The sequence below is a fragment of the Pipra filicauda genome, unplaced genomic scaffold, assembly GCF_003945595.2.
Source record: "Pipra filicauda isolate LSUMZ 115617 unplaced genomic scaffold, ASM394559v2 scaffold5_size6683894_pilon, whole genome shotgun sequence".
Taxonomy (NCBI): domain Eukaryota; kingdom Metazoa; phylum Chordata; class Aves; order Passeriformes; family Pipridae; genus Pipra; species Pipra filicauda.
The window spans coordinates 5,825,954-5,848,362 of record NW_024104754.1 but is presented as its reverse complement, the minus strand read 5'-3'; the positions used below and the strand labels follow the sequence as shown (position 1 = coordinate 5,848,362).

The following is a 22,409-nucleotide window of genomic DNA, read 5'->3' as shown; positions in this document are numbered from 1 at the left end:
CACAGCTCTGCAGCAGGCTAAAGACCATTCTGTCTTGGTACTAACAGGGATGTAGCTGTAATCAACCCACAGAAAACGGCTAGCTCTCAGGATTTCAAAAATATGGCCCTTGGCTTTATATTAGAATCATAGAGTCACAGAATCAGCCAACTGGATGCAGCATCGTTCACCACCACTCTCCGGGCCCAGTCATCCAGCCAGTTTTTAACCCAGCAAAGAGTACACCTGTCCAAGCTGTGGGCTGCCGGCTTCTCCAGGAGAATGCTGTGGGAGACAGCATCAAAGGCTGACTACATCCACAGTCTTTCCCTCATCCATTCAGCAGGTCACCTGGTCCTAAAAAGAGATCATGTTGGTTAAGCAGAACCTACCTCTCCTAAATCCATGTGGGCTGGGTCTGATCCTCTGGTTGTCCCATATGTGATGTGACTGCACTCGAGATGATCTGTTCCATAACCTTCTCCACCACTGAGGTCAGGCTGACAGGCCCACAGTTCCCAGGATCCTCCTTCAGACCCCTCTTGTAGATGGGTGTCACACTGGCCAGTCTCCAGCTGTCTGGGACTTTTCTGCTTAACCAGAACTGATGATAAATGACGGAGAGTGGCGAGTGGCTTGGTAAACTCCTCTGCCAGCTCCCTCAGTACCCTCGGGTGAATCCCATCCAGTCCCATAAACTCGACTGCCTATGTGGCTCAACAAGTCACTAAGTACTTTCTCCTGGATTGCAGTGGGTTTATTTTGCTCCCTGTCCTTGTCTACCAGCTCAGGGGGCTGGTTCTCTGAGGATTACTGGTCTTTCTGTTAAAGACTGAGGGAAAGAAGCCATTAAGTACCTTAGCTTTTTCCTCATCCTTGGTGAAAATGTTTCCCACTGAGTCTAATAAAGGATGGAGATTTTCCATTACTCTCCTTTCGTTGTTAATACATTTATAAAAACTTTTAACTATCTTTCACAGCAATGGTCAGATTGAGTTCTAGCTGAGACTTTGCCTTCTAATTTTCTCTCCACATGACCTAATGACAGCCTTGTACTCTCCTTGAGTTGCCTGCTCCTTCTTCCAAAGGTTCTCTTTTTTCCCGAGTTCCAGCAAAAGTTCTCTGTTCAGCCAGATCTGTTTTCTTCCCTGCTGGCTTGTCTTTCTGCACATGAGGATGACCTGCTCCTGCACTTTTAAGATTTCTTTTTTAAAGAATGTTCAGCCTTCCTGGACCCCTTTGTTATTAAGGACTGTTTCCCAAGGGACTATCTGAACCAGTATCCTGGACAGGCCGAAGTCCATCCCCTGGAAGTCCAAGGTAGAGGTTTTGTTAAATCCCCCTCTGCCCCTCTTTACTTCACCAAGAATCAAAAACTATATCATTTTGTGGTTGCTGTGCCTAAGACAGCCTTCGACCACCACATCTCTCATCAGCCCTTCTCTGTTTGTAAACAGCAAGTCTAATGGGTCACACCCTCCCCCGGTAGGCTCACTTACCAGCTGTATCAGGAAGTTATCTTCCACACACTCCAGGAATCTCTTACATTGCCTCCTCTCCACTGTGTTGAGTTTCCAGCAGACATCCAGCAAGTTAAAGTCTCCCACAAGAACAAAGGCCACTAATCATGAAACATCAGCCGGCTGCTTATAGAATAATTCATCTGCCTCCTTATCCTGGTTGGGTGCTCTATAAGACTCCCACCAGGATGTCTGCCTTGTTAGCTTTCTCTGATTCGTACCTGTAGGCACTTAACCTTATCATCACTAAGCGTGAGCTCTCTACAGTCTAAACACTCCCTGATGAACAGAGCCACTCTGCTGCCCCTCCTTCCTTGCCTGTCCCTTCTGAAGAGCTTTTATCTGTCCACTTCAGCACTCCAGTCGTCACCATGTTTTCGTGATGGTGACTAAGTCACAGCTTTCCTGCTGCACAGTAGCTTCCAGCTCCTGTTGTCTGTTACCAACACTGTGTGCATTAGTGTAGAGGCATTTCAGCTGGGTTATCGATTTGACCCCCAACACTGGCATGCCAGCCCTAGGCTAATCTCTAGGGAGCCTGGTTTATCCCCCTCCCTTTTCAGACCTAGTTAAACCTCTCAAATCAGCCCTGCCAACTCATGGGCTAGAATCCTTTCTCTCCTTACAGGTGAACCCCATCTGTCTCCAGCAGGTCTGGTGCCATATAAGCCACCTCGCGATTATAAAAGCCATAATTCCACCAATGCCACCTATCTTTAAGCCACATGTTGATTAGGTGGGTTCTCCTGTTATTCCTACAGCCAACTAGCAATAACAAAGATCACTATCATAGTGAGTTTTAGAAAAACATCCAAAATATCTCTGGAATTACTGCCGGCTTTATTCACAGCAAATTTGACTGACCAATATTTATCAGCCACTAATAAAGGTGTTTTAATCTGCATAGAATTCACATCAAATTCCAGGCTGGCAGAAAAAAAGGACAAGATTAATTTGCAAGGAAGGTTCCAGGAGTTTGAATCATTAAACAAAAGAAAAACTCTCCTTGCTCAGAAAACCATTACAGTTGGATTGACATTACTAAAGGATAAGCCACCCAGGTTAGATGTGTGTCCAATAGTAATGATGGCTGTTCCTAAGGCACAAGCTGAATTGTCAGTAGAGGTTGATACCAGCTCATCTTAACCTCTATGACAGAAATGCACTAAAATTATTTTTTTTTAACAGAACTTTATAGATATTCCTATATCTACATAAATGTCACTCAGAAAATATTAGCTGGAAGTGTTTTTAGGAATGGCAAAAATCTGTTACCCAGATTATGGAAAAATAGATGCTTTTATATTTATTAGTTTTAGTACAGTTTTTAGAAATGTAATTTTGAAATGCCTTTATGTTAAATTATGCCCAAACCTCAGAAATCTGCCTGGATGAAAATTTGGCACTATTTTAAATTTCTCTGGATATGTTAAACATATCCAGCTGAGATATCTCAGCTTTGCACAGCTGAGATCAAATGCTCTTACTTGCTATGAGCTGAAGTGCCCCAGATACTCTGGGATGTTATCTATAAGTGACTTTTCTTGGCAGAGCAGCAGGAAGTCAGGCTGCCACCTCCATGGAGGATCATAGAATCAGCCAGGTTGGAAGGCTGAGATCTGAGATCATCAAGTCCAATCCTTGATCCACTACCACCGTGGTTACTAGACCATCTGTAAATTTGTTGATGGTGGACTCAACTCCCTCATCTAAATCATCGATAAAGATATTAAACAGAACCGGGCCCAACACTGATCCCTGGGGGACACCACCAGTGACCGGCCACCAACTGGATGCAGCCCCGTTCACCACCACTCTCTGGGCCCGGCCCTCCAGCCAGTTCCTAACCCAGCACAGAGTCCCCCTGTCCAAGCCATGGCCTGCCAGCTTTTTCAGGAGTATGCTGTGGGAGAAAGTGTCAAAGGATGCTGCTGGCAACCTCTGCTCGACTGCCACTAGGTCTTGAAATGCTTTCCTTCATCACTCCGTGAGTGCCACAGTTGCCACCTTTCTTGGAAAGCCGCTCTGAGTAGCACATGGGCACAGGACCTACGTTGGTGGTTGAGTGTGCTAATTATCTAGCTAGGGGACAAGGGGAGCACCTGCTGATGCAAGTATTTGAGCAGGTTTCGGGTTTGTGCATTAGCAAAGGAAGGTTGCAGGCACTTGGGTCTGGCTGGCTGATATCCTGCGGCATTCTGGAATGGAACTGTGTACTCATTCAAGCTGCCAGGTAAAGCAGGTATCTACTGCAGCTTACTGCCTCATATACAGATTGCCATGTGTAAGTGCTGTCAGGGTTTATATTTCAATTTTTAAGCATGCAGAATAAGGTATTCAGGAGAGTTCTAGCTCTACTCACAGGGACAAGCTCTGAGGAGAGGTCAAGACTAACCAAATTCTTGGAGCCACAACAGAGGGCAATGACTTTAAGAGTGTGGTTTTAACTGCTAACATTGCTCTCAAATTTATATCTCACATTTCCTATGCATGAAGGGTCCCTTGAACATCTGAAAGCTTTTGGAAACCCAAGTCCTGAGCTTTCCTGCTGTTCTCCAGTCTATGTACTGTTTGATCAAATCTATGTTACTTATTTTGCCTAAGAGTAAACCATGCACAATGAAAAACACTGACACAGATTATAGGCAAAATAAATATTTTATTGGTTTAATATACACCTTTTTTAAGAAATCAGCCCTTGTGTGTCTTCCTAACACAATTTAAAATTTTATAAACTTTTTCATATAATATTGTAATATTTGAAACTATTTTTGATTTAAGACCTTGACATAGTGTAAAGAGTTTTAGTGGATGGAAATGGCAAAGGAGTGAAGAGATTTCAAGCACAGCCAAAAAGGATATTACATATCCACTAAATGTCTATTTGACCACATAAAAACTCCAATGACTTCCAATTTGCTCCATTGGAACAAACGCATATTCACCAGGCTAACTGAAAATATAGTCAGTGAGGGATGGAGAAGGAAAAGAGATTTTTTCCATTTTCCCCATAATATAAGCAAGGTCATTCATCCATTCCAAGTTGCAAATCCTAATTGCTTTCAGAAGATCAGTACTTTTATTGCATTTTGGTTAATATGAAGCAAAAGAGAACTTCTCTTGGTATGACTGCAAGTAGTCAACACCAAAAAAAACAACACAGTGCTTAAGTAAGGCACTTTCCTATAGAGGGATGAGTAAACAGTAAGGAAGCAAACAAAATCAGTTAAAAGTTATCTTTTACACAGAGATAAGGCTTTCAGTGTCAGAACTTTAAGTAGTTTTAAGTAACCTCATGTCATTCTACCACTCTGCTAATAGTAACCGCCCCAAGAATTAACAGCAATTTTTATGACAGGATTGTTTCCTTCCTCTGAAGTGGCACTAAGTAACAGCAGTGGAAACCATTATTGGTTATTTCAAGCTCTTAAAGTGGATCAGTTATTGCACAATAAATACCTCATAGAGGTCAGTGTTTGGGGAGGAGGGTTGTAGGAGTTTTTTTCTATTTCTTTTTTTTTTTTTTTAAAAGCTAGGCTGAATGCGTACGTGTTATCTATAAATTGGTTATGTCTGGAAATCTTCAAGTTTCATGATGCATCATTAGACAAAGAAATTAGCTACATAAAAATTTACAACAGGGACATACAAATAAATAAAAAACCTTTCAGAGCGCCACAATTTTGTTGATGCTTTAAGGAAAGTAATGAACTAGTTAAAGTGTCTAAGTCTTTACAGATGAACTCAAGGAAAGGTACACACCACAGAACCAAACATCGAACACAGTAGCCTATCTCAGCAGCTTTAACACCTCCTGAAGCAAAAACAACTTGACACTTTCACCAGCGTGTGCTGCCCAAAGCAGAATCCCACAGCATTTCCGACTATATCCAACCTTACAGAAAAAAAAAGGCAAGATGAAGATCTAAATTAGATTTTTGGAAGTCCGCTTGTTATGTTTAAGTATGTATTTTTATAATATTAATATCTAAAGCAGGCGAACTACAGAAATCCTCTTGCATGATGCATTCATATTCGAAGTCATCACAGAGCATACTGAAACTAAAAATCAAGGACTACTATATAAAAGCTGACAGTAGAATGGGCCAACTATAAACCAGCTGATTTTCCAAAGCTATCCAGGATTATCAGTATTCTCTTTTATTTAATGAACTTCAATTTTGATCCCTTGTGTTTCAAGGGCAAAATGCAAACAAAGGAAGGTTTAAGTTAACAGTGATATTTTATACGATAAAAAAATAAAATCTGGTTCTTGCAGATGCCCAAAGATTACCTGTAGTACCAGTTTCATGGCTGTGTATCTTGTTTTGCAGTTGCAGATCTGCCTTGGGGTGATACAGCTGCTAACAATCCACTTACTATTTCTCGTCTTATTTCACCAACAATAGATTCCTTGATCTGAAAGGGATTAGCCGAAGTTTTAAGGTCAGTTAAGTTATATAACCAATGGATAAAACTAAATGATATTGCAGATGTGTTTGACACTATCAACATATGAAAGCATACGCCACCAAAAAGCCAACTTTCAAAAAATGCAAATGGAAAAACATTAGAAGAATGGAAAAACAACTAAGTAATTTTGAAGTTCTTGCCAATCATATAAATGAAAACCAAACTAGTTCTATTTTTCCATATGGTAAATATATTTATGTTTTACACTTAGGATAACTGGTTTTATGCCAAGAAAAAATACATTTCAACTATGCAAAGTTCTGAAAATAGCATTTCAGGATCAAAAGCACTCCAAATGCACTGCTTCTTGACAAGTTGTTATTCTCTTGAAAAGGAAGGCAGGACTGATCTACCTCACAAATGGAGTATAACATCAGCTGTTGTTTTCATGTAATTCAAAAGGAGATGAATCCTAATCACATACTTACAACAGGAAAGACAAACGGAGAACTTCAAGAGTTGCTTACATCATCAGTTGACCACTGGGATGTGATCTATGCAAGCAAAGGCTATTTTTCACGGGATTGTGACAAAGCATTTTTCCTTTAAGTTTTATATAAAACACACCTAAGAGTTTCTAGCAACTGACAGTGGCTGAGGCTAGAACAAAGGAAGAGCGGAGCGCTGATGGTTACAGTAAAGGAAACAAAGGAGAAAAGGAGGCAAAACATAGTTCTACAAGAGCATATTATGCTGGAAAAGAGCAGGGCATGACAAACAAAAATACTATGGGCTTCTTGCAAGTACAAGAAATCTGTGGTACCAACTATTTTTTTTGGATGGTCTTCAGGAGGGACAAATCAGATGCAGTTCCAAGGGCTGGGGAGAACAACGACTGTGAGAGGGTGCAGTGGGGTAAGAGCCAGAGCCTGGCCCAGAGTCACACACAGAAGCACTCATCAGCTCAGTTAAGCAACAGACTTTTCTTTTTCTTGTAAGTCTCCCCTTTTCCTGGTGCGTCAAAAGGATTAAGCAAACGTCAGAAGGGTGGCAGCAGCATTAGCAACAGGTTGTTTATCCCTTGTTCTCTTTGGCAGGCAGTTCAATTCCTAAACCATTAGTGGCAAAGTTCCTCATTTCATTACTACTTTGCATCAAGCAGAAATTCAGAGACTATAATATTACTGGGAAACAGGTTTGCAGTTGGGTTGTTTGCTGATGAACAGACAAAAGAGAAGTCAGTGTGTAATAGGACCTGTTTTACTGTCAGCTGAAAGTCCAGAGGATGTCTATGCTGATACATACACATAGATGTACAAAGTTTTAGAACCACTGTCAGCATAGTAAAGGCTTTGGTATTTAGAAATGCAGGCACAGGAAAACCTGCACAAGGCACCCCAACTGTCCAGCAGGCCACAGTCATAAGTGAGCCCCTGTGTTCTCTCCATTTTTCTTCTTCAGTATCACATGGGGTGGTTCTGTGAGTGTGCTACAAAACAGTCATTCTGTGCCCTTCTCTCAACAGATAGACAAAAATAAACCTCACTTTCCAAAGAAAACTGATAAAAGCTTCCCAAATTAGCAAATAAATGGTCTAGTATGACAGACAGTCTTGTGACAAGAGACTGGAAACAAAGCAGCTCCTGTTCTATTCTCAGCTCTTCCAACAACTTCTGGCTTGACCTTGGTGCCATTTGAGCCCTCTGCTTCTCACCTTCCTGTCTGGATGGTAACTAGGCCACCCTCCACTGCTTCTTTTCACTGCCACTGCTTCCTCCCCCCCTCTCCAGCCTCAGCAAGGTCATTCCTGTGTGATGAGCACAGCACTGATTCCTGCAGTGACTCAGTACCACGCGTGTGTCATGACCAACGGCCAATATTTGTCTTTTCCCTTAAAAATCATTTAGGGCAAGGTGCACATTCTATTTGCTCTGCAGAAGACACAGCCTGCTGCCAAGGCTTCCTCTGCATGAAAGACAGAAAAGCAGTCAATGAATCAGTTATTTTTAGCGGCTGAATGAAAAATGATCATTTGAAAGAGGAGAGAACCACTCATTTATGGTACATATACTACATTGGTACAACACTAATATTCAATATTGCAATGATGACATAGTACCACATTCATAGATAGTTTTACAACAGTAAACCAGTGATCTTTCTCCCAAGTAAAGAGTTACCATTACTGTAATATGTTCCTGCTTAATAAAGAACTGATTGTGAGTGAAATGTGCCACTGTGTCAATTCTGGAGATTGGTGTTCTTCATCTACTAATGACAAACGGGAACGAGGCTTTTCACAGTCCTCCTGCTTCTGATCTTGAGGTACATTTCCTATAATTAAAAGTATTATTTTCTACTCTATTTTCTTCCTGTGCCACTTCTTCGTGGCAGCAGCTAGTGAGTTTTTATGCTCAAGATAGTAAGATGAGGAAACCAACACTTGCACACAGGAAGTATGAACAACCGACATATATTTTTGATCAATGTTGAGCTAACACGGATTTGAATGGAAAATGGAAAGGAAGATTCTCTATCAGACCATCTCTCTCTCATAAAGACTCATTACAGCCTCTTAAAACAGATGTTGACAGGAAAATCATACATTTCTTTATAATGTAACTTCATTGTCATTTACAATAGAGAACCATTGGCAAAATCAAAACTTCCATTGCTCTTAAACAGAAAGCTTTTTAAACTTCCACATTTTTTAAACTGGAGAAGAGGACAATGAGAGGGCCTGGTGGCACTCCTAGTGACACTGTGACCTACAAGTAAAGCAATAAGTACTTCATGTGAGACTCCAGTGGAGGTTAAGCTGTATTTTCATCAAAACAAGAGAGCTACTATTTGGCATTTTATCATTTCATGTTGTTGGATGTTTTCCTGTAGGAGTTAGTCCATTAATGCTAGAAGTTAACAGCATGGGATTTTTTAATGCCAGCAAATAGTTACAGGTCAAAGCTCACACGCATTACAGCCCACCCAGGCATATCACACCCACTGCCTCACTTTTCTTTCCCCAACACAAGGTCATGCAGCTACAGAGAATGGGAGGAACAAGCAAGGGTTTAATATTTGTGAGTACATACATCAGGAATGCATCCTACCAGATTTCATTCTTTTGACAATGAAACTGGAATTCCTTTGCTAACAACAGGGCTACTTAAGCAAGGCATATTTCAATTTATGCTCTGTTTTAGCTCTTATGAAATACAAAAGGTTTTCCTGACCAATGTTTAAAAGCATGTTCTGGGTCTGCAAAATATACCAGGTGCTTTGAGCCACTGCATCTCCACTTTGACCTGCAAGACTTATCCTGAGAATCTTGAGTTGATATGAAACCACTGCCAATGAAGTTAAACTGAAGGACAATCTCTCTGTGTGCTCAAACATTTACGAAGTGACTCAAGTTCAGTTATTTGCTGACTACTCATCTTTGAATAGTAGCCTCTCAGTTCAGTGTGGATTCTTGCAGCATTACAATGTCCTCAGTGCCACACAACCCAAATAACAATCTCTGTGTAAAGAGTACGTAACTTTATTTGCCATCAATTAATGAAGCTAAAGAGGAACTTTCACACAGGCTAACCTTAGAGAAAATATTGACTGAAATAACTCCGTCCTTTGGCTCCAGCTCTCTTTATTGTCTCTGCTGGCTTTTGCAGGATATTGGAATTCCAGTTCTCCTTCCTATCTCAGTTTCTCCTTTAGCAACTCTCCACCGTGACACCCTTCCCTGATACACAGCCTGTATACATATACATACAAATGCCCCATTCTGGCTTCACCACAGAATCAGCAGCAAAGTGCAAGGTGTAATAAATATCTCACGTGAAAGTCCCTGAGCATTAGGCAAGGAATCTCTTCAAAAAGACTTAAAAAAAGAATGAACCAGAAAGAGAGAGAATTTGGGATGTCTGGGACTATTTTATGGTATCTCCAAAACAAGGCCTTTCTCAAGACTCCTTCCAACCCTAGCTACTTTAGAGAAGATGGTAGCAGGAGGATTATGGAGATCAAGACATCTGAATGTTTGCCACTGTCTCATTCTTCCCTTGACTTTCAAAGTAGAGATGAACATTGCAGCATCACAAAGTCCACTGTAAAGATCAGTGATGGCCAGGTGTTCAGATCCTAATACCAAGTACAGGTCTGGTGGTACCTCACTGTGAGCTGACTGCAGTACCCTTCCTTCCACAGGATAATGCCACTTTCCATAACTCATCCCACTGACTCTAATGGGGCTATTGATGGGATGAAGCACTCACTACTCAGCATGATAAGGCTACTTACTGAAAGCTGGTCTCCATTTCACCTCACTGCCAGTCTTCACCCTCTTAACCCCAGATGGTTAATACTTGTGGCTATGCATTATTGTTTGCACTCCCAGCTCTGGTTATTTATGGAGTTGATCAAAGGTAAACAAAGTAAATATCTTTGCATGCTTTGAGCTATTCAGAACACTCCTTGATAATGCTTTACTGCTTCACAATCTCACTGTAAAGTGCCTACACATAGCAAAGCCCACAGTTAGTCAGCCAAGAAAACATCTCTACTTTGCAGAGACAGACCCAGCAGACTCTTGTCATCAGATGATGAGTAAAAGGCTACCTTATGGTCTAGTACACTGCCTCTTTCTGCACTAAGAGAAGAGGGGTGAAGATGTGGAAAAAGATTCCCCTGGGACTACAGCTCTTGTTTTATCATGAGATGAGTGGCCTGCATCTCATGTTTTAAAGACAAAACTAAGGCAAAGTTGGTTCCAATTACAGCCTCAAGAAAGGCAGATCTGGAAGGTACCACGGTGTTACAGACTGGCCTGTTCTACATTTCTAGGTGCGACACCTTGCCTGTCTTTTAAGTGGTTTATGGCAGAGCCATGCAAAACCTTTAAGGGACAAGCTAAAGGCTAAGGGTCCAATGACCCTCGGCTAAAGGCTAAATTCCCATTTCTGTATTCACAGCAGAGTTCACTCCACTTTTTCACAGGCACTTCCTTTCAGAACAAGTAGTTTCTTTGGCTTCCTTTTCCCATTTATTTTACTTGCCAGAAAGCAGATCATGCCACTAACAAACAAAACACACAGTTTTAGTCCTGTTTTTTAACCTGGCCTACAGGAAAAATAACCAAGCACTCTCCACTTTCATTGACTGCCAATAAAAGTAGTCCAATAGGATTGGTCCAACATCAGTCTTAAAGTCTGAAATAACTTCTCATCTGCCTTCAGCTTGCTTTACTTATATTCTACAGTCCTTAGAGGTTGGGGTAGAGGGACTGGGAAAGTATGTTTACCATTTACTGCAGCGTTGTTTCAGAAACATTATTTCACCATTCGAATTAACTCCAACTTGGCATTTTAGCAAGAAAATATGACAGAAATTTTTTCTTGGCAATCTGAAATACTACTGCTCGCTTACTTAATCAAGTAGTTGAGATGACAAGTTCTTTGCCACCTGGACTTATAGTAGCAACTAGCTATTAATTTATGTGCTAATCACTATCACTGAATAAAACATCTGCTGCTTTGCACATGAATATAACTGTGACTTGAACACCCAGTGACAAATTCTGAGCCTTCAGACACAGTGCAGTAACAGTACAGAGGCGTGGCTTGAGAGGGAAGAGAATATGCCAATGGACAGGAGTTACAGCCAGCCTGTCTTTAGGTTTCAGTAAACACTGTTCAAACATCCTATATCTCAGCCCCTCCTTCCTCACCTCCCGTATGACTTGTTGCAGCTCCTCCTGCTCCACAGTTTTGTGGATTTCATCAACTGAAGGCATGAGAGGGACTTTTTCAAGTTGGTGCTCCACCTCTGGCTTGGGGTCTGCAAGCTCCTCAGAGCTTTCCACCTGCTGTCCAGTGCCTGCTCTCACTGGGGGAGTTGGTGTTAAGGCAACAGAGGCTCGGTACAACTTCTTGCTTTGACTCTTAGACTTTCCTGTTAGTTCAGAGGATCCAACACCAGCTTTTCTACCTGCGTGGCCAGAGCACACTGAAGAGGAATCCGAGTTTCCATGGGAGAATACGGACTCCGTACCCTCTGCTGGGAGAGTTTCTAGTCCAAGATCTCCCAGTCCCAAACCCAGTTCAGACTTCAGAAATGACTGCTCTCGAATAAGTTCAGAGACCTAGGGATTCATAAAAGAAACAGTTGTGAATAAGCATACAAAGAAAGTCACATACAAACACAACTATGTTTTCTTGCTATTTATTTAATCACTTACTCATTCCTTCCATGTAACAAATACAGCTATAAAATAAATACATGCTTTGCCTTTATGACTGTAACAAAGAGAATAATAAAAAGGAATGTGCTTTTTTGAAAGCCAACATAAATAAAAATTGTGGCAGTTCCCCAAGCCACTGACTTTTGCAATACTTATACATCTTGCCAGGGCCATTGACAGAGACACACGTAAGTGTTTTTGTTTGTTTGTTCTTTTCTTTCTGCAGTTTTTGAACTACTTGTTTTCAGTAGCATAAAATGCGCAGAAATCTAAAAGATAATTTTTCCCTAGAAAAATTCACCTTGTAGCCATTGTATCAACTAAATGCAAACAACATCTCACTTCTACATATTCCTCTTAAAAGCAAACAAGCCTTTACAGCTACTTACACCTATAGTTAAATTTGCTTAAGGAAAATTGCAGTTGTTCTCAACAAAGCTATTCCAGGGAGTAAAGTATTTCTCAAATTATGTGTCAAATTATTCTCCTGCAACCTTTTTTAAAGTAAACTGTGGTTCTTTTTCTCAGTAAAACATACAGTACACAACAATTACTTACTGGTTCAATGACATTCAATGGAGATGGACATGACAGATTATCAGCACTTCTGCTTCCATACATACCCTGAAAAATTAAGTCAAGTTAATGCACTGAGGATTTGTTTAGAGCTGTCAGAAGCTAATATATAAACATGCTGCATCTCAGACAATTTTCTGTAAAACCAGAAATCTGGAAACAGGAAGCAAAGCTGGTTGGAGAAAGTTTGTTTCAGTAATTTTTAAAGCTGGCCCTCTTCTATAAAAGGATTTACAAATAAAAAGATATTTATATGGTTCAAAGAATGCAAGTTTGGCTTGAGATCACAGTAATACCATATTTTCCTGTTCTTGGGTTTCAATTTTTTTCCTATGACAAAATAGTGAAGAGGAAGATGTGTCCTGTGCCTGTGCTATTTCTACAGAAGAGGATTGGCTGAGAAAGAGGAATGAAACCCAGGAAGAACATATGATACTTTTTGTCTGTGCTTCTTTTGTTTGGCTGACGACAGACTTGCAGAAAAAAGAGGAACAGTCTTCTGTTGAGTGAAAAATAGGAGAAAGTACATTGCCATGCCACCAATAAACATACACAAGCGTCTCTTTTATTCCCCCTTCTGCTTCTGGGCACTGTTTGTGGGAGCAAAGCTTCTCCCACTGCTTTACAGGGAGTCATATGTTCATCTCAAAGAGCTACAAAAGGCAATAGAAGAAAAAACTGAAGATGACAACTGGATTTTCCTGGGTTTTTTTGTGCCATAGATTGACAGAAGTAGAGAGAAAGAACACTTCATTTATTGGGAGAGAAATGTTGTGAATTTCTCATCTCTCTGTTCTCATTTCACAAGAAAATCAGTGTAGAGAAATGCCAGAAAGACTATCACCATCCCCCAGTTATTGTAGACATGAGCACTACCTACCAAAACTGAGAATTCAAGGCCATGACAAGGAAAAAGAAGAAACCACTGATGGAAGAGGTCTGCCTCTTAGACCTAAAACCTCAGAAAGTATGTGTTGATACTTATTATCACCAAGAAAGTCACACACCTTTTTCCCCAAGATGAAATGCAGACTGAAAATAAGAAAATATGACCCCTGATAATACACACAGCCTCATCAGATTCCCCAGATATCATCCCACTGTCAGAGTTTTAATAGTTATGAGTTATTATTTGTCCCTGCTCATTGCAGGAGGGTTGGGTTAGATGACCTTTAAAGGTCCTTCCCAGTCCAAACTATTCCATGACTCTATGATGAACATTACACTGTGAAAACACATAATGTTGTTGTAAAAATAATACTTACTATGTGTGTCTGAGGTCTGTAAGGTGAAGACATGTGCAGACTTCTCAGCTGGTCTTCCAAAGCAAGCAGGCGTTCTTCTAACTGCATCTCTAACTCCTGTAGCTCCATGCGGACAGACTTTCTCAGGCCCTGTAGCTGATCAGCTTCATATCTGCACCAAGACCATCACAAAAAGAACAAAGTATTCATTGCACTCAGCTGCACACTGCAAAGGGACAACTGAGCAGAACAGTCCCATGAGTAAAGGACTTCATACAGGAGAACTCAAAGTGGAACACAGAAAACTCATGGAAAATTTTCGTAGCGAAATTAGCTGAACGTCTAAATGGAACAGAAGTCTTTCTCCACTTATAGAAAATATATGTTTTCAAGGAGAAAACAAAACAACACAGTGTATCACAGAATATTCTCCAAAAATTTTAGCTTTAAATGTTTAAATATGTGCAAGCCAAAGAAATCAGCATTTATACATATATCTAATCAAACTCAATTTAAAACTGATAAGAACAACAACCACAGAGCAATTCAGTAATCACGGCTTACTTCTCCTGTGTTGTTACAGATTCCCTAGCAGTTGCAGCTACATTTTGGCCAGGAAGTCATTGTCTAAGGACAATCTAACTGATTTCAAACATGTTTACTTTTAAAATGATACGTCAAGAGCTGATTCAACTAAACTAAATATATAAAAGCAGTTTAAAAAATTATTCCACCTCATACTGCAACTTATGGTGAGCACAAACACATGAAGTTAGAATATGAATGCCATCTGTAGCCTGCTGAGTAGCCACTGAAAGTTGGAAAAGTATTTGACTGCTACAGTGTTCATTCTTATTTACACCTACAAAGATGGGTGGGGGGAGAGATCTAAGATAAAAATCTTTAAGACTTTTTCTGCCGCAATATCCTTTGTTCAAGTACCCTGTCATAAAAGTCCTTAAAATCTGCAGCTGTAGAATCACTTTGGAGAAAGGATGAAGGAAAAAAAAATCATCAATTAACAGAAACAGAGGTTAGAAGAAACAAAGAGTAAAAAACTCTAGAATGAAGAAATAGAGTAAACAAGGTTTGGCAAAAACTCAGCTTTAATATTGTTCAAATTGAAACTAATAGATTTCTTGCTCTGATTTCAGGGGCAGCGACATACTTCCTGATACATCAACATATTTTCTCTTTTTTTTTCTTTAAAGATCATTTTACCTTTCCTCTTCTGTCATGTGCTGATAAACTGTGGTCTGTTGACGCAACATAGTCAATTCCAAATCCATCATTTGGGTTCTGAATAAGTTTAGATTTCTCCTCACCACTTGTAGCTCCTGGAAAGTATTCTTGGGAGGGAGAGAGGGGGGAAATACAAAAATTAATTACATGGGAAAAATTAAAATAAGTTTGGATCCTGTAACAACATTTTCCCAGATGAGCCCTTTGAGTTAACAGCACCTCAGCAACTTCAGCATACGATGGAAGCTGCCTGTTGTGCATTCACAATTTCTCAAGAAAACAACATTTTCAGCTGCATCATACAAGCAAACACGTGAAGGGGTTTCTATGTCTTTAAATTAATTCCGTTTTAACATTATTTTCAGGATGAAGCCTTCTATTATCTCTTGAGAGAAAAGACAAGGAACTGCCCAAAGTTAGCACAATATGTGATACGTTTAGGATGTTTCTTCATATTCAGTTTTTACTCAGTACCACTACATAGGCTCACTTACTTCATAGAGAGGTAGAATAGATGATCTCTGAGTAGTGTAACCAGTGGGAGCTGAAAGATCCTGACCCCTCATCACTGGGTACTAGGGAAGAAACAAACGATTTGAAATGGGAGAGTCAGCCATCTCGTTTATGAACTCATCCTCTCAAATGTGCAGACACTTCAAAAGCAGCCACTGTTAAAACACACCCCTTCTGGCATTGAAATTTCTTCTATGTAAATACTGTGGCAGGAATAGGAAACATTAAAAAATGGCAGCACAACCTCTTAAGTAATGCATGTGCACCAAAGCTCTGCAATGCAAGTCTGCTGTGGTTGAAAAACCAAATTAATCCTGTCTGACACAGTGAGTAGAAACAAAAACTAAGTTTTTCTGCACAAAGTATTTTATGCCTGAAAACTCAGTAGTCTAAACTGTCTTAGCTAATGATAAAAAGAACAACTTCAAAACCAGAACTGAGCAAATTAAACTGTGTCCTATTTTGAAATCATGATTACAGTCATATTTGTTGTGGGATTTTCCTCAGTTCTTAGTTTGGGGGGTTTTTGTTCATTTTGGTTGTTAGTCTCACTCCACTGCCTACATCCAAAGAGCCCTGCTTGCTAATGATCTCTCACTAAAACAAGATTGTTGAAGAATTTCTATTTGCATGTTGCAACAACATATGGAGTAAACAGATAAAACTCAGGAGTTATTACATGTAGAGACAGGGCACAACAAAGAACAGTGGAAATAGCAAAAACATTTACCTTTTCAAACATGAAAAAGACAGCTTGTCCAATATAATTTTGAAAGAATTCAAAAGACTATTGATATGCCATGGAAAATTTGAAGCACGTCCATTCATCCACAGAAGTTGTGCTCAAACATGATCACATCAAGGGGGTGGGTTTGTTTTTCCTCAGCCAGCTTTCTCTTGTTCCCTGTTCTATCAGGAATTTATCTACTCCTCTTTACTCCTTCCTAAAATCATAATCATGTTTGAAACATCTCAACTTTTTATTTAGCCACCAAGTATGCTGTGTGCCAAATTTGATCTCTGCTGTAGGAAAAAACAAGGAATACATTTTCATACAAACCTCTGCAATGAGAAGGGTCGAGCCCCCAAAATGGAACTAGTCTAGACAAAATATGCTGGAGGAAGTGGTCTAGGAGATGTTACTGTCCCCTCTAGTGATTTTTTTTTTCTATTTTTAAACTCAACTATCTTTAGCATGATTTCTGGTTTAATACAGAGGTTTCTTCTTCAGTATGTTTAGTTACCATAGTATATGTCATAAAAGTACTGTAGCACACTGTAACCTTACACAAATCAAGGCTGCAATTGGTATACATGAGGAAATTCTACAAAGAAGGTTAAATTCTGGAAATACTTCCTCCCAGGCACACCATCCACTACCTTGAGCAATGGCTGACTTAAAATGCAGTTGGTCACAGCTTCCTGCTGCAGAGCTGGTCACAGTACCAAATTTGCTCTGAGAAACAGGGCCAGATGGTATAACCAAAGGAAGAGTGGACTCACCTCTAACTTCTAACAAATGGCAAAATTAACAAAATAACAGGTCCAGAAAAAGCCCACTACAGCCTACCATCTGCAATATGGTGCAGCCAGGCACGTGTCTGTTCTTGGGCTAAACCCACAGAAATCGTAGGTCTACAACTGAATAGTCTTCATGTATTCATAAAGAGAGACTGAACTGCCCTGCCCACAGAGCCTCCAGCAGGAGCTTGCAGGCTCCTAAACTGGATCACTACTTAAGAAAACAACGGTACCAGGATGGGAGAGAAGGGACAGCCGCAACTGGGAGGGGAGGAGCAGAAGGTGAGGCAGAAATTGGTAAAATACACGTGCTTACATTCTTCAGCATTTCTTTTCTGAGGAGATGGACAAAATTTCACATGCTCTGACAAAATCGATTCTTAATAAAAGACTGATAATATCAGGAACATGTTGACTAGCTCCAGTGTTGAAAGTGCAAAAAATTGGCACGAAACAGCACAGAAACAGATAGAGATCAATCAGTGACATGACAAGTGAAGCCATGCGACTTGCCAGGAAAAAATACATTTTTATTAGTTGGATAGGAAGTATGTCAAAGAGCAGAAGAAAAGTCAAAGGACTAACCAGACCACTCTATGATTCTATGAATATGTATTTTTAAATCTAAAGCAAATGACTCTCATCTTAAAATAATGGCTGATAAAGAGTACACTGTTCCTCCCTCCCACCCAAGGATATCTATAAAAGCTAAAAAATAAAAAAATATTTAAAAAAAATCCAAATCAATTTGAGTCAACTGCAATAAGAAAGCATTAAATGCAAAAATAATGGCGCACTGGAGAGATGACCATAGAATCACAGAATATCCTGCCTTGAAAAGGAGCCACAAGGGTCATTAAAGTCCAACTGCTGGCCCTGCACAGGAAAACCAAGAGTCACAACATGTGCCTAAGAGCATTGTCCAAACGCTTCTTGAGCTCTGCCAGGCTTGGTGCTGTGACCACTTCCCTGAAGAGCCTGTTTCAATGTCCAACCACTCTCTGGGTGAATAACCTTTTGCTAATATCTAACCTAAAACTCCCCACTTTAAACACTTTAAATTTGCCACTTTAAACAGAAGCTCCTAAAACAGCAGCAAAAAATAAGATGCCCTTTTCTCCAGGGGCAAAATTTGGCTTCCTCTTACCTGTGAGAGGTTCTGCAGAGAGTTTCTGATGTCATGTAGGACCCTGCGTAGCTGCATCTCCACAGTGGAGGGTGGGTTGACGGCAAGAGGTCGATGAGGAACTCCAGCATGCCTTGGAAAGAAGGGACAGTTGAAAGGGGAAAGCATGGCACTGAAGGAAGAGCCAGAGATGCTTGGGACACTGTGGGTGCTGAGCGTTCTCATGTGCTCGCACAGTGGTCTGTCCTGCCACTCGGTGGGGAGGGAGTGGAGGGAGCACGTTGATTGGGACATGTGTGTTGGTGTGTGCAGCGGGCAGCTGTGTACCCTGGTGGGACTGAGCTCCTCAGACAGCCTGTTGGGCCCAGTCTGGGGCACTTCTTTCTTGGAGGATGAAGGCGCAATAAACAGTGTGGATTTGCAGACCGGCTGGCTGGCGGCTCCCTCATCCTCGCTTTTGTCATTCTCAGATGCTGCTTTCTCATCATGTGTGTACTTGTAGGTGAAAGAAGGAGGACTGCACAGCGTCTCTTTTCCTGGAGTTAACTGGACATTTACAGAGGACACCACTTTCACTGGATTCAGCAGTGCAGTTGGGAGAGACTGAGAGCGCCTTAGAGGATAGCCTGATTCAGCAAACAAAAGTCTCTGCTTCCTCAGATGATCTTTTGACTTAAGCAGAGTGCATCTGGCCCTGGAATCAGAAGATGAGCTGATGATCCTCATCTCGGCTCTTTGCAAGGCAACTTGAACTCTGTCTACAGGTGATGTGGAGGAACCATCACCTTCCAAAGACTCCATTGACCTGAGGATATGGTGTGTGTGGTACTGAGGAAACTCAAACACACTGCCTTCCTCCAGCAGGTCCAATTCTTTTTCCTTGTTGGAAATGTCTTCCTCTTTAGAGCCGACCTCCCCTTGGACTGTCTCTGATATATGAGATGACTTGCTTTCTTGTCCTTGATTTTTTTCCGTTTTATAGTCAATAGTTTTTCTATCTTCACTCCTGTTACCAGAAGGTGCCCCTACCTTTCGTCTCTCTACTTGAGAGATAATATCCTCTTCATCATCATCATCATCATCCTCGTCCTCCTCTTCATCATCTTCTTCTTCCTCCTCCTCAAACTTATTGAAACACGGTAGTTCCTTGGCTATCGGTGTCTTCTGCTCCTCACTATGTGACGTCACAGTTGTCTCACTGTCACAGCTGTCAGCACTGCTTCCCATGCCCTGCAAAGACTCCTGAACCTAGGACACATAAGAGACAGCAAAGGAGTGAACATACTGGAGACTCAACTACTGCCTTCTCCAATTCCATATTCATTGGGCATTGGAGTGGGGAGCAGAAAGAGTAATGCAGTTAGTGTGCAAGAGACACAGTGAAGGAGAACAAAGAAACCATGATATCAGATACATTACAAGCACAGTCAAGTATGTCACCAAAAGATTTTTTTTCTTTTTTAAAGAGAAAACACTTCACACATTCTTTTGATTTGACAATAACTTCTATATTGCCAGAAGAATAGAAGTGGCAGTAGGGTAAAAGAGTAAAATGCTAGTATTTTAGGGAATGATGACTAATGGATAGCTGGGTGATGGCACATAGCATCTCCCATATACAAAGGTTCACAGTGCTGAAATGAAGGGTGGTATTAGGAAATGTATCCAGAGAAGTGAGGAGAACTGCAGACTGTAGTGAAACTACTGTTACAGGACAACACTAAGAATGGGAAAACCAGTCTGCCCTGTTTTTAAGTTACAGAATTGTCTAAGACTGATAATCTCACATTAGGATGCTAATCTCAACAGAAGACTGCATTTAGTACTATTAGCTCATCCTTCCTTCCTTTCTCCTGATACTTCTTCCCCTTTTCATTCTAAATCACAGTTTAAACCAGAACACGTGTAAGGGAGCCAATTTAACAGGTAACAAATGGCAGGAAAAGCATTTTTATGAGAAAGGAAAAAAGAGGTCTATGCATATTCTTGGCCTGACTGACGTCAAGTGGACAAGACATTTTCCTAAGATAACTATAAAGTACAGTCTTGAAAGTTTACCATAGTTGGCGCACAAACTAAAAATTCTCCCATCTCTGATTTTTACAGCTCTCGCTGCCGTTAGGATATTAATTATTAGTTCCTTACAAAGACATTACATATAGTGTATGCCAGGCTATATATAGTTCCTTCTCCAACCACCTAGAAGATTTCAGTCACGAAGGTCATCTTTGTAAGTACATATTTAACATTGCACTTAAGAGCACAGCCACAAAATATTGTGACTGTGCAGGTTCAGATACTTTTCAAATTAAAACTATTATAAGAATAAAAGATTATAATGTCTAGGTGAAATCATGTGGGCTATGTGTGTCTATATCTGGGTCTCTAATCCTCCATCGCATTGTTCAATTATGAGTAAGGCAAGTAAAACTTCATGAACTTGGATGGAGAATTCTCTAGTTTCTTTGGCAACATGAAACTCCCTCACAGAATATCCCACCTCAATATAAAAATCTCCCTCAGAAATTTTTATTTTTGAAGTCAGAGATGAAAGGCAATGTAGTTCAAATTTTGAGTTTTCTTCTGAGTTTCAGAGATAAGCTATGGCTGCTAGAGTCAATTATTTAACAGTAGATGGCACTAACTTACCATACTTTTAAGAAACAATATAGACTCCTCTGTATCCCCTTCATCTTTTCACAGGTTCTCTTCACTAGTTGCCAAGTTGTCATTACCCCATGCCTCATCATTCACCCATTTTCTGAATTCAACTCAGCACTTTGTGTCAATAAAGCAGTGAAGGTGGCAGAAGAGAGCCTAGCAACTCCATGGCACAAACCTTGTGCAGTCTCAATACACCTTTTCAAAACAGCATAATAGAAAGCAGAAAAATCTCTTCCCTTCACAGCCAACACAGATAAACTCCACCAGTATTCCAGTGAAGGGGCAACTTAGCTGCAACATGGTTTTAACGGACTCTTAATCAGGTTGCAACCAATATAAAGATCAGGAGTGACCAACTCTAATCTGACTCACCTTTCAACATGCCTGTCAACTTCAGTGCAGCCATGGTTTAGTAGAGAGCAGAACAACTCAGACTATAATGCCTTTGCAGAGACTCAGGCTTATAATTTCCTTTATTCACTTTTTTCTCTTGGAAAGCATAAGCTTATGTTTAAGGGACACACAAAGACTAGCACTGTCTTGGTTTTTATTTTGGTACTCAATTGAAAAACTACAAAATTGGAAAACACAGAATACCAGTACCAAAAGGGAAAAGCAACACTGATGGACGGGGAGGGTGAAAAATCTCTTCCTAATAACTGCCAAACAGTTTTTAAAATGCTTGGTGTGCCACATGGGAAAAAACATACAGCAAAAAAAAGTTCAGCAGATGCAAGCCACAGAAATGAAACTACTGAAGGTACCCAGAATCCCATCTCTCTATTCCTTCAAGCTTCGGTTTAGGTCCCAGACAGCTAACTGATGGCCTTGGGGCTAGGTGTGACTCAAGGCTTTTCTCTGTCTACTGGCAGGCCAACCACATCATGGCTATTACTGTGCAAATGTTTGAGGAGAAGCAAGAGAACAGCTCTCCAAAATATCAGGTACAACGCTGTGCAAACATGTGCATTGAGCAGACACCTAAACACCATGCTGGAACAAAAGCTTTCCCTAAGACATGCAGTCTCTGGTCACTATCACAGCAAGGTCTGGGACAGAGATCAAAGGAACTGGAAGGAGAAAAAGTGTGGAAGCTCAGATTGACTAAAAGTAGTCTACCTTCACAGTAAAGTTAGTATGAAACTGTTTTCACTTTCTATCAGTTGCTAACTTAAAAAAAAAAAGAAAAATACAGAGGTGGGGGAAGAGCAGGAAGGCAAAAATGATACAAAAATTGAAATGATCAGCAGAATAGCAATCATAACCTTAATCTCTACCCACTACAGTCATGAGAGAAATAGACTACAATGCTGGAGCCTCAGATAGTGAGAAAAGATACTCCAGAAACAGCAAAGAGGACATACTGAATTTAGAGC

General features: G+C 40.6%; 1 protein-coding gene and 1 long non-coding RNA gene across 3 annotated transcripts in view; one reads left to right on the top strand and one right to left on the bottom strand.

Moving 5' to 3' along the window:
- Window positions 1-4,138: 4,138 nt before the first annotated feature.
- The window catches only part of ITPRID2 (ITPR interacting domain containing 2), a 42,052-nt gene continuing 23,781 nt past the window's right edge, over window positions 4,139-22,409 (bottom strand). For both annotated transcript variants that reach the window (XM_039387970.1, XM_027731458.2), the window contains exons 12-19: window positions 18,391-19,617; window positions 15,704-15,784; window positions 15,189-15,316; window positions 13,989-14,139; window positions 12,706-12,771; window positions 11,635-12,048; window positions 5,794-5,918; window positions 4,139-5,394 (exon numbers count right to left, since the gene is read on the bottom strand). In XM_039387970.1, coding sequence (XP_039243904.1) covers window positions 5,808-5,918; window positions 11,635-12,048; window positions 12,706-12,771; window positions 13,989-14,139; window positions 15,189-15,316; window positions 15,704-15,784; window positions 18,391-19,617 — 2,178 coding nt within the window. In that variant the 3' untranslated portion in view covers window positions 4,139-5,394; window positions 5,794-5,807. The remainder of the gene's footprint in view (window positions 5,395-5,793; window positions 5,919-11,634; window positions 12,049-12,705; window positions 12,772-13,988; window positions 14,140-15,188; window positions 15,317-15,703; window positions 15,785-18,390; window positions 19,618-22,409) is intronic.
- Window positions 19,662-21,153, top strand: LOC113993391. The gene is made up of 3 exons (XR_003542614.2): window positions 19,662-19,800; window positions 20,476-20,599; window positions 21,073-21,153. It is a non-coding gene; the product is annotated as an uncharacterized LOC113993391 (long non-coding RNA).